The sequence below is a fragment of the Grammomys surdaster genome, unplaced genomic scaffold (genome assembly GCF_004785775.1).
Source record: "Grammomys surdaster isolate TR1022 unplaced genomic scaffold, NIH_TR_1.0 128, whole genome shotgun sequence".
NCBI lineage: Eukaryota > Metazoa > Chordata > Mammalia > Rodentia > Muridae > Grammomys > Grammomys surdaster.
Window position 1 is genome coordinate 5,730,802 of NW_021604586.1, and position 15,720 is coordinate 5,746,521.

Sequence of the window (15,720 nt, forward strand, 5' to 3'; positions counted from 1 at the left end):
ATAAAATAAAATAAAATAAAATAAAATAAAATAAAATAAAATAAAATCCCCTCTGTGGTCTCTGAAGGCCTTCCTGGGACTCCCACGGTCTGGCTCCAGTGTCCAAGCGTCTGTGGTGAGAAGACCAAAGGCACAAGGCAAGGAGATGGGAAACTGCCAGAGAGACTCAGGAAGTCTTGACGAAACCGCTGTCCCAGCTCTGGAGCCTGGCTGGTGGATGAAGCTAGGGGAGTGAGTTGGGGACCCATGGGGAGAAGGAGGGTCTCCTCATGGGTCCACTACTTCCCTTAGCTCCAAGAGTCTCAGAGCTGCCTGTTTACAAGAGAGTGATCTGTGTTCCAAGAGTGGGCAGAGAAGCCAGGATGTAGAACAACTTCCAGTGCCTCCCGAACAAAGTGCCACACATGGTCAGCAGCTGAAACAATACGTTTGACTCACAATCTACAGCAGTCAGAGTGGATTTCCCAGGCTATGAGCAAGGTGGTGGGCTGACCCTCCCAGAAGGCTCCAGGAAGGGTCTGCACCCTGGACCCAGCTTCTCATGAGTAGGAGAAACACAGATGTCAGGTGACCTGAGGACCAGATGCTGATTCACCTGGGTGTTTAGTGGTAACTTGGGTTCTGGCACACCCCTGGGGATGTTGACTCCACCCCAGATGACACCACACACTGTCAGCTGTACCCCTGGCCTCGGGCAATGGTTTCCATCAGTAGCTCACTTTGGTGTTAGCAGCACAGCTCTCTGGCAACCGTATGTGTAGTCGTTCCTCTCATGACCTTCCCCCAGCAGTCGTCTGATTAGTCACACACCTGATATGGATGCTGAGCACCCAGCACATGCTCCAAAGATCCCTTTAGGAAAGGACTGAAAGCCTTATTGGGACATATACAGTAGGATCAAAGTCCTACAGTGTAACCCAGTAAACCTCCTGCCTCAGTTTCCTGCTTATTTGTGTGATGAGATCGCAGGTGTGGCACCACCTTGCACAGCCCTGCCGTTGTTAGGCACAAGGTCATCACCCCTCACTGGCTGCCCCACAGTCCCTAGGCTCTCTCTGGATCCTACCCCATGGACTTCCTGCATTTAGCTTTTCCCTTCAGTCCCTGGAAGATGACTGATCCTACCTGGCTCCTGGTCTACCTTGATGAGTCCCCGAGTCCTGGGTCATGACTAGCCGACCCTCAGTTGCTCTGGAATTTAAGCTGTCACCTCCTGTCTGGGTACCTGAGTCTCTGGTGAGGACCACAGGTACAATTATACCCATGTACAGGGTACCCATGCAGGAGGAGCTGTGGGTACAACCGCACAGATTCCAGCATTAATGGCAGGTGTAGGAGAGGCTCTCATAGGCTGAGTGTCCCCTCTGTGACACTGCAGCCAGACCTCACAGGTATGAACCTAGACAGCGCGATCCCCTACTGGAGGCTGCTGTTCCTTAGAGGACTTGTTCAGGTCCTGCAAACCTTGTTTTAAATGTGTTTTCCATGGGTTGGAGTCTTCACTAGCCATTGCTTGTTATTGGTTGATTTTACTTTAGGGTTGGCACAGTATACTTTTATATACATGAGACATGTATATGTAAACACACACACATATGGGTGAGTTAATGGTATTTTTACTAAGAGAGGATGTGGGCCAGGCGGTGGTGGCGCACACCTTTAATCCCAGCACTTGGGAGGCAGAAGCAGGCGGATTTCTGAGTTCGAGGCCAGCCTGGTCTACAGAGTGAGTTCCAGGACAGCCAGGGCTACACAGGGAAACCCTGTCTTGAAAAACCAAAAGAGAGAGAGAGAGAGAGAGAGAGAGAGAGAGAGAGAGAGAGAGAGAGAGAGAGAGAGGAAGGAGATGTGGAGCCAATCCCAGCTCCTAAGGGATGTCGGGAAATTGTGAGTTGTCTCTAGAACAGCACTGTGTGCTCAGAGGGTGTGTGGTGCTGAGTGCCCGTTCGGGTCAGGACAGAGCCTGACCAATAAGCGTTTGAGAAGGTTCGTCTGAGCAGAGTAGGGTTGGCACCCCAGCTTTCCATCTGTGGGATTTGGGGGTACATACGCTCCCCTGCTCCCTGGGGACACTTCAGCTCAGCAGCTGCTCTCCATCAGGACTGTGTTCTGCTCTGAGACATGGCAGCCTCCCTGTTAGAGCTGAGGGACCTTGTGGATAACTAGGGACAGATTCCAAAGTTGCCCAGGGAGGTCACGTTCAGAGTTCCACTAACTATGCTGGGATCACAGGACAGGATGGAAGGACCCTAACTAGGGGACACAGGTTCCTCTGAGGTCCCCAGGCCGTTTCTGCAGAAAAGGCCTGCAGCCTACAGCCATGAGTCCTCAGCTGATCTATTATCAGTAATTAATTATGTGTTGGCTAGTGCTGTGTTAGTGTAATGTTGTAATGACAAATACCAGATGCCCAACGAATGTTCTAGAAGGTGTAGTTCTCATCCTATGTTCCATGGGACGTGAGGTCATGGCTCTGTTGAGAAGCTATTGTCTTCCTGCTTCCAGGAACTAATGTGCTTCCAGGGATGGATGTACCAACACTACATTTTAGCATGTTGGGTTTTCTTTACTCCTTGGGCTGGCTCCCTGGTGTATGGCAGAGTCCAGGAGCTCGTGATGCCCGGGGAGCCGCATTAGAGAACCTGGAGGCTGGACTGGGAGTCCTGCTTCCTTCCTGGACATTTATTCGTGACTTGGGCTTCTCCCCCTGCCTCTGGGTAGCATATTTTCTTCTGATACAATCATTTGAAAACTGAAGCTCGAAGCTGCAAATGTGAGGGGTCCTGGAGTTAGCTTGGAGACCCCAAGTCACAGGTGCTGTGGAGGACATGAGAGCCAGGCTGCTGGGTAAAGACCGTGCCCTGAGGGCTTGCTCCTCCAAGTGTCCGTGGTTCGAGCCCATCTCTGGGAGATGGTAGGATTATCAGGGTGGAGCCCTTGAGAATGGCATTAGTGCTCTTTAGGCCAAAGCATGAGAGATGCCTTCTCCTCCTTCAAAGACACAGTCTGAGGGTCCTATCAGTAACCAGGAAGTGGGTCTTCCCCAGATGGCACCCTAACTTTGGATTCAGCTGGAGAACTGGGGGAAAGACATCCCTGATTGAAAATCCCTCTCTCACATTGCTTGCTCTGAATTTCCTGGACCACAGGCAGGAGATCTGTGAGGGAAAGGCCACCTTTATCTCAGGGCCTGGGGACTGCTGTTTACAGTGCCCGGGAGATGGTATGCACATGTAACGTGGACCCAGCCTGCCCGGGAGAAGAAGGAGCACATGAGGAACATTCCATTCAGCCCTGGAACTCTAGCCTCTGCTTTTACAAGGGTAGGGTGGCCCTGTGTGACTCAGTGATGCCTTGTGGGTCTCAGCGAGACCCGGCACAAGCAGGGCTGGAGGCATCTGTGCCTGACCCATCCATCCCATAGTGTCCTGTATTCTCTTTGCCAGAACAGAAACCTCCCCATTGCCAGGGTAGGATGGAGCTCATGTCAGATGGGCTAACTGGTGACCATCACCACTTCCAGCCTAGGATTGGATTATCCAGGTCTGAGGTTCCCACAGTGCGGGGTGTGTGTGTGTGTGTTGATAAAACACATGTTCTGGGGTACAGTGCACTGGCCTTCCATTCCCAGCACCTATGCTCACCGCTCCAGGGGAGCTGACACCCTATTCTGTCCTCCAAGGGCCCTCTCAGCAGCAGCATATACTCACATAGACACACAAGTAAAACCACAGTCTTAAAAAACAACAGGGGTGTAGAGGTGTCTCAGTGGCTCATGTACCTGCTGTCCTTTGTAGAGAAGCTGACTTTTGTTCCCAGCACCCACGTGATGGCTCACAAGTGCCTGCAACTCCAGTCTTAGGCAATCTGACATCTTCTTCTGGCCTCTGTTGATTGTACGTGCACAGACACGTGCAGGCAAAACAAAAAGGAAACGTATAATTTCTCCACAGGCTGCTACACTAAGGCTGGCTGGTTGATGCCAGGAATATTTGTTGAGTGACTGTTTGAACAGGATCCGAGGATAGACACCCAGGTACTCACGACAAAGAGTCCCTTCTGGGCCTTCACTCAGTGCTTACCTTTTACCTCCTGTCTCTCCCAGGACCTCCCACTCACGGGCTAAGGCTGAGGCAGCACTCACTGCGGCTCAGAAAGCCCAGGAAGAAGCACGGATCGCCAGGATCACTGCCAAAGAGTTCTCCCCTTCCTTCCAGCACAGGGAAAATGGTGAGTCGTACCTGGGATGGTGGTCCCTGGTGCCCCTTAGAGCCCCTGACACCACCTGGGACAGACTGTCACCCCGAGCTAGTGCCTTACTAATGACCTCCCTTGCAAACACATATGTAGGTGTGCACAGGCTTTAGCGACTGCTTCTTTTCTTTTTTTAAAGATTTATTTTATATATGCGAGTACACTGTAACTGTCTTCAGTCACTCCAGAAGAGGGTATCAGATCCCATTACAGATGGTTGTGAGCCACCATGTGGTTGCTAGGAATTGAACTCAGGACCTCTGGAAGAGCAGTCAGTGCTCTTAACCGCTGAGCCATCTCTTCAGGCCCCTTAGTGGCTGTTTCTAAGCTCTCTGCCTGTATGGACACTGCCTCTGTCTTCTGGTCCCCCTATAACCGTCTACAACGATGGCTTTGATCCCTCTGTAGCAAGGGTGACTGAAGAGCTGAATCTAGTCCTGACTAATGGTTTCTGTTGCTTGTTTCTAATACAAGATCTTATTCTGTAGCCCAGGCTGGGCCATGGCAATCCTCCTGCCTCAGCCTCCTCTGTGCTGAGTTCGACTTAATCTTAATATGCGCTCAGTGAAGTGCAGGCAGCCACGGCAGGAGAGTGGCTGCCGAGTTAGAGAATCTCCAGAACAGAAGCCTGTGTTGTCACAGCCCTCTGGGAGACATGTGAATGGAGTCATGGAGCCTCCAGTGTTGGGACAGTTGTCTGAGGTGGGGGTTGTGCTGTCCCCACTCAGTCACAATGCATCCTGGGAAGCAGCTTGGAGACAGAGTCACAGCCCCCCTGTCTGCCCCCAGCTACTGTATACAGGGTGAGAATCGAAAGTCCACCGGGGGGGGGGGGGGGGGGGGGGGGGGCTAGGGTGTGCTGTGCTCTGGTCTGTGTTGTCACACAAATGAAGACGGGGCCTCTGGGCCTGGGCTGAGGAGCCAAGCTCACACAGCTGGTGGTGTCTGCTCAGACGGTCAAATCAGAGTCTTCCTGTCTGCTCCTTCTAGGGTTCCCCCAGGACCCATTCTGGTATCCCACCAAGCCCTGGCCACCAGCACATCTGTCAGATGTTTCTGGTTTAGAGGGGGAGGTGGCCATCAACTCTTCACAGTCCATCTCACCCAGATGCTCTCAGCTTAAAGAGAAGGTGAGAGAGAAAGAAAGAAAGAAAAGAAGAAAGAAAGGAAGGAAGGAAGGAAGGAAGGAAGGAAGGAAGAAAGAAAGAAAGAAAGAAAAAGAAAGAAAGAAAGAGGGAAAAGAGAGAGGAAGGAAGGAAGGAAGAAAGAAAGAAAGAAAGAAAGAAAGAAAGAAAGAAAGAAAGAAAGAAAGAGGGAAAGAGGGAAAGAGGGAAAAAGAGAGAGGAAGGAAGGAAGGAAGGAAGTGGGGAGCCCTGGTCCCCAGTGGAGGGCCTAGCTTCTAGTCAGACTGAGGTGGCTTTGTTCAGGTCAGTGGACCACAGGCAATCTGCCCCACATTCAGACTGCTAAGCTCGTAACTGACCCCAAGCAAGGCGAGCCACATGTAGAATATGTAGATCAACAAACATATTAATAATCCCCACATATCCCCAGGCTCCAGCCTGTTGCTGGGTCCTTCCTGGGGTCCTACTATACTGTCCCTAGTGTAGGGACAGTGATTGATTGGAGGGACTCAATACTATCTGAGGTACTGTGTGTTGAATAGTGACTAAGAGATTTATCCACCAAGGAGTTCTGATGATCCTGGGCAAGACCCATGGAGCCAGTCCTGCCCACACCTGGACCTTGGACCTTTGACTACCAGACGTGTGGCCTTATGTCCCATGTATGTGGACCTTGGGGCACCCAGCTGGCCCAGGATAGTGTTTCTTCTGGGGAGACCTCAGCTAATGTCTATTTTCTGTTCGGAGATATGCCTCCTTGAGAAAAATCTATGAGGATAACCTTCAACTAGTAGTACCTCAGCTGCCCCCTTCCTGGGATGGGAGCAGACCATGGGGCTTGGCTGATGCAGAACCCCTTCCTGGCTGTTGCTCTCTGTGGTCCCTGGTCATGCTTGCTGCCTGGGAGGCTACCATGGCCTCCTCTCTCCAGTATTGTGTTACTTCCAGGTGCCCTTACGCCCCTTTTGTGATTCACTTCTCCACATTTGGGCATTTCCTAGAATGCATTAGCAGCCAGTGGGGCCTTACTGGAAGGGGATTGGGGGCTAAGTGTCCTACTCCCTGGTCCTCAAGGCCAGCAGCTGCTGTGTTCTTATAAAGTGAAGACTCCTGAGGACGAAGGTTGCCCCACGATCTTGTGGAGACGGCTGCAGAACCGACATTTAACATGGATCCTGGATCACAAGCCCAGGCTATCCCTGGTTCTAAAAACATTACTGAAGTGTTTATCAGCTAGGGGCAGAAGGCTGCTCTCATTTGGGCTGGCTGCATGGGGGAAGACCCTGGTAGCCAGTTCTGCCTGAAGCCACAGGGCTGGAAGGAGGGGTGCAGGATGAGTCAGAGCAGCGTCCAGAGCACCAAAGCTGATGCCCTGTCCTTAAAGCCGGCACAGCCATGTACCAGGATGCAAGGCAGGAATAAAGGCACTGAGATTAATTTGCCCCAGGTGCCTTCTTGGTCTTCATAATGGTTTTCCAGGGACAGCACGGGCTCTGCAGCTAATTTTAGCTGAGAATGACCTCCATGGAGCTGGCAGGCAGGCACAAGCCTCCCTGTAAGGTGCAGAGCAGCCTCACCCTTGTGAAGAAAGCCACAGGGCACACAGCAGGCTCATGCCCTGACTTTCTGGGTCCCTGTTTTCTACCTAAGAGACTCGGGACAGAAAGTGCTTGGCTTCAAGGTCCTGCCAGTTATCTTTGCTGAGTGACCCAACACACACAGGGCACAAGATCTCTCTGCTGAGGGCTCCATGTAACTCTGTGTGCTTTTGTCTCCCATGCAAGGGCTTGAGTACCAGAGGCCAAAGCACCAGATGTCCTGCGATGACATCGAGGTGCTCTCCACCGGGACACCCCTGCAGCAGGAGAGCCCCGAGCTGTACCGAAAGGGCACTACCCCTTCTGATCTGACCCCCGACGACAGTCCCCTTCAGAGCTTTCCCGCCAGCCCCACGGCTACCCCTCCGCCAGCTCCTGCCTCCAGGACCAAGATGGCCCACTTCTCCAGGCAGGTCTCAGTGGATGAGGAGCGAAGCGGGGACATCCAGATGCTCCTTGAGGGCCGCGGAGGGGACTATGCCCGCAACAGCTGGGGCGAGGAGAAGGCTGGGGCCTCTAGGGGTGTCCGCAGTGGTGCCCTACGCAGCGGCCAGCCCACTGAGGACTTCCGCACCCGGGGCTCAGGCCACAAGCAGCCTGGGAACCCCAAGCCCCGGGAGCGGTGGACGGAGTCCCCCACCACGTTCTCGTGGACTTCTCACCACCGGGCAGGCAATCCCTGTTCTGGGGGCCCCAAGCTGCTAGAACCAGATGAGGAGCAGCTGAGCAACTACAAGCTGGAGATGAAGCCCTTACTAAGGATGGATGCCTGTCCACAGGACACGCACCCGCAGAGACGGCGTCACAGTCGGGGTGCTGGGGGAGACCGGCGCTCTGAGGACCGGGGCTTCGGGCTACAGAGACTGAGGTCCAAGTCCCAGAACAAGGAGAACCTCAGGCCAGCCTCCTCTGCAGAACCCACGGTGCAGAAACTAGAGAGCCTGCGGCTGGGGGACCGGCCCGAGCCCCGTCTGCTCCGTTGGGATCTGACCTTCTCCCCACCCCAGAAGTCCCTGCCTGTTGCACTCGAGTCTGATGAGGAGACCGGGGATGAGCTCAAGTCTAGCACGGTAAGTGGTGCCCACCCCTTGCCGGGCAGAGGCAGTGGGACCCAGGGCCACCTCCTGTTTACTCTTTCTGTGGAATTCCTTGCCAGGGATTGGGGTTGTGGGTGTCTACGGGAAGCAGAGATAGTGTCATAGATGGATGCCTGAGAAGGCTACTCTTGGGCTCGCCCTTTAGAAGCAGTGTGGGTGCCCAGAGGGCCCAGGCTGACTGGTGCAGACCTGTTGCTGTCTGTGGTTTGTTCTGGATTTGGGCTGGAGTAGGGCCACGGGCCGTCTGTCCAGATAGTCTCTCTCTTCTGGGCACCTTTCATTTTTTGACATGCTAAAACAGGCAAGGGTTCAGCTTCCAGGAAGTTGACTCTCTACACATGGGACAATGGGTTAGAGCCCTGCAATCCTCCCCTGAGGCCAGGCTCCAAGGTCTCCTGTCTGTGAAGCTTCCCATCCAAGCAGTGGGAAGTTGTTAGGAACCCATAGCATTGAGATTCCTGGGCCCTTGACAGTTGGAGATTTATCTGTCCTATAGGACTCCTAAGTGAGTCCCCTTGACTGGAGCCCAGAATCAACTCTGCCTGGCAGGGACCATCCCTCCCTCTCCCAGTCTTCACTTTGTCTTGCGATGGGCCTTTTGAAGGAAATGGCAGCCTTCCCTGGAGCAGCCAGGACTAGGACACTTTAAGGGTCCTCCTGGGATCTCTAAACCCACAGCTGGCTCTGTGACAGAAGGCAGCTGGAAGGGATTCTGGCAACACAGGAGCCTGGTGTCCTGTGTACTAGTGGTCTCACCAGACAGGGCCCTGGTCACCTGCCTTGACACAGAAGACCACCCTCTGATGGGTTTTATGTGGTGAACTGGATTTCTGAGCATCTAGCTGTATGTCTGAAGGTTGTGAGGAGTTCCCCACAGGAGTGCTCTTTGGCATGACTGGTGTGGGGGTCACACACCTATGAGAGCCCAGAGGGATCCTCTGCAGGGTCCTTACTGCTGCAGCAGCAGGGATCAGTGTCCGTCTCAAGGGGCCTTGGGATGATGTGGTTTCATTTCACAGATCCAGGAGTCACTTGCCCTAGGTGAGAAGCTTCTCCTTGAAGACACTGATGGTCTGTCCTCACCACCGCTGCAATTCTAAAATGTCTCCTCCGCTCTGCTTACTGCTGGGACCACAGCACTAGCTTGGGCCTCACCCCACTGAGCCTGCGGCGCAGTTGCGGGCATGTGGTGTGTGCGGCTATTTCAGGAGCAGCACAGCAGTGAGCAGGGGTGGCAAGCTCACGAGTAGTTCTTTTTTTAGCTCCCTTAACCATGTTGGGTTTTTTGGGTGCTTTAAGACGAGGCTTCTGGCTGGGACCGTCATCTCAGCGGTAGAGTGCACTTGCCCAGTACACATACGGCCCCAGGTTTGGTCCCCAGCACCATTGGAAAGGAACCGCAAAGTTTTAGCCACACCTATAACCCTAGCACTTGAGAGCTTAATACAGGATGAGTATCAGTCATTCCAGCCTAGGCTATATAATAAGGCTATCTTTTAAGAGAGCTGAGTGTGTAAATTGATTGTGTAAATTGAGCCTGAGGACATGAGTTCGATCCCTGGAACCGGGTAGCGTCGGTGCACTCCTTTAATCCCAACACTTGAAAGGCAGAGGCAGGAAGGTGAATCTCTGAGTTCAAGGGCAGCCTGGTCTACAGAGTGAGTTCCAGGACAGCCAGGGCTACATAGAGAAAGCCTGTCCTGAAAAACAATCCATCGGCATCATTACCGAAGCACTAGGGACATAGAGATAGGCAAATTCTCTGTGGCCAGTGAGGCCAGCCTACTTGGTGAGCCCCAAGCCAGTGAACGTCTTGGTCTTCTATGTCCAAATAAAACAAGGTGAGAGGCTCCCGAGGAAACCTAGGGTTGTCCCGACTTCCGCATGCAAACATGCTCACACATGAACATCTACAAAAGACATACACAACCAAAATAAAGATCCAAAGTTCCCTAGGGTAGATGTGCAAAGCATAGGTCTGGCCTTAAGTACAGGCTGGGAAAGCCAGACGCTTACAGCACAGGGTAGCTGTGCCCTAGAGCTTCCAGCTAGGATGACCTGGGATACTCTGTCACTGCCCAAAGCCACCCACACTTCAAGAAAGGAAACCAGAGAGGGCCTCCAGCCCCACCCTGTGGTCCCAACTTCCTAAGAAAGCAGGCAGGTTTTCTGTAGGTGCCACATGGTCCTATGGGCCTGAGTGGAGATTAGGCAAGGCACAGCTGTAGAGCCCAGCCTTCATGGCAAATGGGGAGGTGACTGCCCCCTGCTTGTGTTTAGGGGTGACCATGTATGGCCTCTGGGAGGTTGACTGCCAGCCATCTCAGATCTGTGTTCCCTCCTGGAGGGCTCTATCTAGTATGGCTTGCCCTGTGTCCTGGTCAGGGAAGGTGGTCCCTGGCTGGTGACATCAGAAGTGGTGGATGGACAGCAAAGACCAAGGGTTCTGATGCATAAGGGTCCTGGCCATGCTGAACTTTTGTCTAAACCTCAGGGACCCCACCTCTCTGATGTGATGGGCAGAATGTGAGTCCTCAGATCTAGACTGGTCATGCCTGGTAGCAACTGCAGATGATTCTTGGTGGAACCATCACTGTGATGGGGGCCAGATCCCAAAGCTATCCTGCTACATGCCAGTGCTCCTCTGCCCTTTGACATACTGATGGGCCTGGGGCTGGACAGAACAGCTCAGAATGGCAGGGAGCCGTGGCCTTGACCCCAGGGCTGGCATGCTTGGCCAACTCTGCTTTCCTCTTCCTTGAAAGGCTGGCTCAGCCCAGATGTCATGGGCATCTCAAAGTCCATGCCATAAAAGCACCAGAGTTCAGAAGTGAAGTCAAGACCTGAAGGCTGGCCTCCTTGTTTTCCTGCCAGGGAGCACCTGGGTCTCCATCCACTCTTCAGCAAAGTGGTCACATTCTCCATGGGCTAGGCTGCTTGGGTCCTGGGCCCTGGGCCCGGTAGGACTGGCTACTTGGGTCTTTCTTCCTTGTCTAGTTCCCAGGGTATTTTAAAAGCCTTTGCTTTGGCTGTAGAGGTAGTTAAGTAGTAAAGGACTTGCCTAGCATAGAGCATCACAGAATAAAATATGTATATTAAGAAGCCCTCTACTTAGCCTGGCAAATCAAGTTTGAGGACACTCGGGTAGGTATTGAGTATGAAATAAGGGGCGGAACCCTACAGTCTGGCTGAACAAACTTCTTGCTCTCTTAAAAGTCAAAGTCCTGAGGCTGGAGAGATGGCTCAGCAGCTGAGAGCTCTGACTGCTCTTCCAGAGGACCTTGGTTCAATTCCCAGCACCCATATGGCAGCTCACAACTGCTAGTAACTGCAGTTTCAGAGAATCGGACATCCTCACAGATAACATGCAGGAAAACCACCCGATGCACAGAAAACAAATAACTAAAAAATTTAAGAAGGAGTGTGTGGGGAGGTGAGCTAAAGGTGCACATGTGTGGTCGCAGGCTGGGCACCATGTCCACTCAGGATGAGCGGTAGGGCTGTGTGGGGTTAGGAACCAGACGTGCTCTGCACACATGGGGCCTGGCTGAGGCTTCTACAGTAGCGGTTCCTGTGCTGCTCAGACTGCTGTCAAGGGCACATGCAAAACCTCCATTACGATGGGGCTGTGGGGCCTCCTCCCCTGCTGTGTGCAAAATCTGTCCCGCCCCTCAAGCTGTGACAAGACAACACGAACAGGGACTTGACCAGGCAGCTGTCTTGGGCCCATGGCTGTAATGGGGGTGACCGTGAGCCACACCAAAAGCTAAGGGCTTTAGTGTTGGGAGAAGCCAGGTACTGGGTGTATGATGAGAATTGGACCCAAGACAGCAGTCTCAGGGCAGCACAGGAAACTGCAAGTGACCCAGGGAAGAGCGTCCCACCAGGTTGAGAAAGACTAGTGTAGTGTCCCAGGGACAGCAGTGAGTCCTGCAGAAGGGGAAGCCGTCTCCCATCAGGTACCGTGTGCACTGAGGCCCTGCACTGGCCTCACTCTCGCCTGTCCTCTGTTCCAGGGCTCAGCCCCCATCTTGGTCGTCATGGTGATCCTGCTCAACATCGGAGTCGCCATTTTGTTTATTAACTTTTTCATCTGACAAGATTGTTGTGACCACGGAAGCGATGATGTACACAAGGGATGTTGAAAGCAAACCAAGAAGGGAAATCCTGCCTCGGACAGCCCCACGCCTCCTGTCCTTCCACAGAAGAACAACATGATTGGGTGTCAATCACAGTTTGCCTTTTTTTCTGGTAATGTTTTTTTTTTTTTTTTTTTTTTTTTGGATTTTAGCCAAAATTCTTTGCTTGTGTTACATGATGCTGTGGGGCATGGCAGGAGGAGGCCGGCATGCCACCCCTCCAGCTTGGTGTGATCGGGTCCTGGCAAACCAGCGGCCAAAAGATTGGGACCTTCATGTTTCCTGCCGGGTGTGGAAGGTGGCACCTTGACTGGGGTGCCCGGCGAGCTGGGAGAGGGGGAGGGGAGCCAGGGAGTGCAGCTGTAAGGCGAGTAGCTGGGAGTACGGGCCCGGGCCCAGGGACAGGGACAGGGTGTCCCAGCCTCTGTCTCCATGGAGTCTGGGCTGCATACCTGTGGAGGGAGAGGGAAACCCCTGCTCTTCTTCCTAGAACAGACCATGATCCCTCTTCTCGGCACTGCCCCAAGGCTCTCCTAAGGAGGTCGCCTCCCCACACTGAGTCTTAAGGCAAAGTCTGTTCCCCCGCTGTCCTCCGCTCACCCATTGTTGGCCCTGTCCAGCCATCCTCCCTCCAGACCCAGGGAGGCCATGCTGCAGACGTCCAGGGCTGACCCCGATCTGGCCAGGCATCTGAGCCCTGATGCCAAGGTGGCTATGGCCCACATGCCCCGGACAGCCTGACAGCATGCCTGGGCTGAGCATGTGCCGTTTTGCACCTAGTATGCAGGATGTATATTCAGGCTTCCGTGTCCCTGGCAGTGACGCCCCATGGAGGACGTCACCTCTCACTGACCTCCACGGGGTCTCACATCTTTGCACTGTGCCTGCCTCGACTTCCCCTAACAGATATGCATATTCCCTCCAGATGCCTCAGAGCTACTCCAGAGAGTCTGGTCCTGGGACAGGAATGTGGTTGAAGCCAGTGGCTTGAATGCCCTGGAGACTGTTGCATACCCAGCACTCCCCGGATGTACAATGTAACTTGTTTCAGTCAAACAACAGGTTCCTCATGTCTCTGCCTTCTCTACCAGGGTTGTTCCCTCATCCAAACATATAAACAAGGGATGCCAGCTCGCCTGGCATCCGTGGCTCCGTCAGTCTCCTTGGGTGCAGCCCGTCTGTCTTATGGACTCCGCCTTGCTTTGCTTGTGTTCTCTGCTACCTTTCGAGCAGATTTCTTTACTACAGTGCACTGGATTGCTATATTTTTAACCAGAAATAAACTACAGATTAGAGCATGTTCCGGCGTCACTCAGCTTTGTTGTTTCGGTTAGCCACGCTGTTCCCTGGCCACTGCCTGTCCCTCCTCCAAGCTGGTTTGCATTGGGGGATTGACAAGGGGGAGAGGTTCAGCAGGTGACCTGATGCATTTCTGGTGTTTCTAAAAGAGTTCCATCTTTTTGTACAGCTTAATTTTCCGTTCACCTTTTTTTAATATCGAATGGTTGCTGCAGATCCGGTGTGAACCAAATAAAGATTCCTGCTCTTTGCAGCCATGAGAGCCATCCGTACTGGGCTATGTGAATTGTATTTTCCTGCAGACGCGAGGGGCTCAATGTGCGTCCCAGAAGCTCCTGGCCTATCAGGGTGCCTACTCTCACTTGACACACGCACAAGGCGTAGCCCAAACGTGTTTCAGAGGCTCTGGCGGGGGATGGCGCCCATCCATTCACTTGCTACGAGTGATGTTACCATAGACCACAGCCTGCAGCCTGGCGTTCCACTGGCAGCCTGTAGTAGTGCCATAGAGTAGGTTCTAGGCAGAAGTGACGGAGACCGAACACACCGGATCCTGGGAGATCCAACACGCTGGCCTGCAGGGAAGGGGACACCTCGCTGCAGCCTATGGCTACTCTTCTCCCACCCCTGCAGAGCCCACCTCCTCTCTGAAGGTGTAGTCGAGGCAGCATGTTGAACAAGATGAGGACGATAGCTGGAGGGAACAGAACAGTGTCACTCTGGCTCCCAGGCATACTGCATGTGATGAGTTTTAACTGAGATCCAGCCCAGCCTCAGAAGACACACTTTTTTCCAGAGTGAAGAGAAATCCTTCCTGAACACACAAGGCCCTTGGTGCCTGCAACATGGCTGTACAGCTGTGGAGCATGGACTCCCACACACTGCGGGCTCATATTCTTGCACGTGTGGATCCAAGCACCACAATACCAAGTTCGAGGAATCCCAAAGTCACACACCAGGCAGTGGCACGCAGCACATAACACTGGTCATGGTGGTGGTGGTCAGAAATCCCATAGCTACCACAGTGAAAGGGCCGTGCACGGGATCTCAGGCAGCAGACAGCAGGCCGCTTTCCATCAGAGGCTCTGCTTTGAACTGACCTACTGACAAACACCTGACACCATGCTCCTCCATGTCCACACTAATCCCAGGAACCACAGCCCGTGGTCACTTGTGGCCAGGTTGGTACCCAGGCCAAGCAGAGGACAGCCACATATCCCACTTCCAGCATGTTCCTGCTCACAGGACAAACAGGTGCAATTTAGACACGACATACATAGGCCACCCTCAGGGAGACTGCAGACACTGCTGGGAGCCCAGGGTGCTCAGAGGCCCAGCCATGTGCAGGAGACAAGAGGTTCTGGGGTGTTGTCCTTTCTAGTTTGAGTTCATGGTTGTCCCCTAAAGATCTTGACTGGCTGGACCATTCTTCTAGACAATAGCCCCTGTGCAGATATCAGACACGTCTGCACATCCCTGCTCCAAAGGCCCCTCTGTGACGTTCCGTAGGAGGATGGGGGCTGTTAGTCTCTTCCAGTTTAAGCTGGTTGTACTGGCTCTTCCTGCCCCAGTCTTCCTCTACAGTAGTCTGGTCATGGGGCTCAGCATCAGTTCCTATCCCAGCATGTCTCCCACTGTGCAGTCAGCTGACAGCCACACAGACCACTTCCTGACACCAACAGCCTTGTGCCATTACTTCACCATCACAGAGGACGAGCATCCAGAAGGGGTTGTGAGCCCTTAGCTCCTCTGTCTCGCCAAGGTCCAGCATCAGGCCAAGCACACACCAGGACAACCAAGTGTCCCTAAGAGCCAAGAACTGTCTGTCCTATTTACCCTGGCCTTGAGAGAAAAAAACATAGCTGCCTTTGTTCAAACAAACAGACAGACAGACAGCTAAGCTCAATTCCAGTGTGAGTACTGGGGACACGCCCCGCCAGACCCAAGCCTTCTCGTCCTAAAGCTGGACAAGACCTGCCTGGCAGCCTGTGAACCAGGCATGTGGCAGGAGGGAAGCCCTCAAGGGCAGTGGCAGTGACTGCTGGTGTGGTGGCTGAGCGCTCCACACTACAGCACACTCCACTCCAGGAGCCTGCTTTTTCACGCCTCCCCTAATATGGTCAGGGCTAAAGTGCATACTGGGCAGTCTCCTGGGTCAGCTCCTTCCTAAACTTCAGAGACTCACTAGGACTCAGTGAAGGGGGAGTGG

General features: G+C 53.4%; 1 protein-coding gene across 1 annotated transcript in view; it reads left to right on the forward strand.

Annotated features, from left to right (window-relative positions):
* Jph3 (junctophilin 3) overlaps nucleotides 1-13,844 on the forward strand; it is a 63,320-nt gene extending 49,476 nt beyond the window's left edge. The window contains exons 3-5 of the mRNA XM_028752993.1: nucleotides 4,106-4,230; nucleotides 7,163-8,046; nucleotides 12,090-13,844. Of these exons, the coding sequence (XP_028608826.1) occupies nucleotides 4,106-4,230; nucleotides 7,163-8,046; nucleotides 12,090-12,170 (1,090 nt within the window). The 3' untranslated portion in view covers nucleotides 12,171-13,844. The remainder of the gene's footprint in view (nucleotides 1-4,105; nucleotides 4,231-7,162; nucleotides 8,047-12,089) is intronic.
* Nucleotides 13,845-15,720: the final 1,876 nt, after the last annotated feature.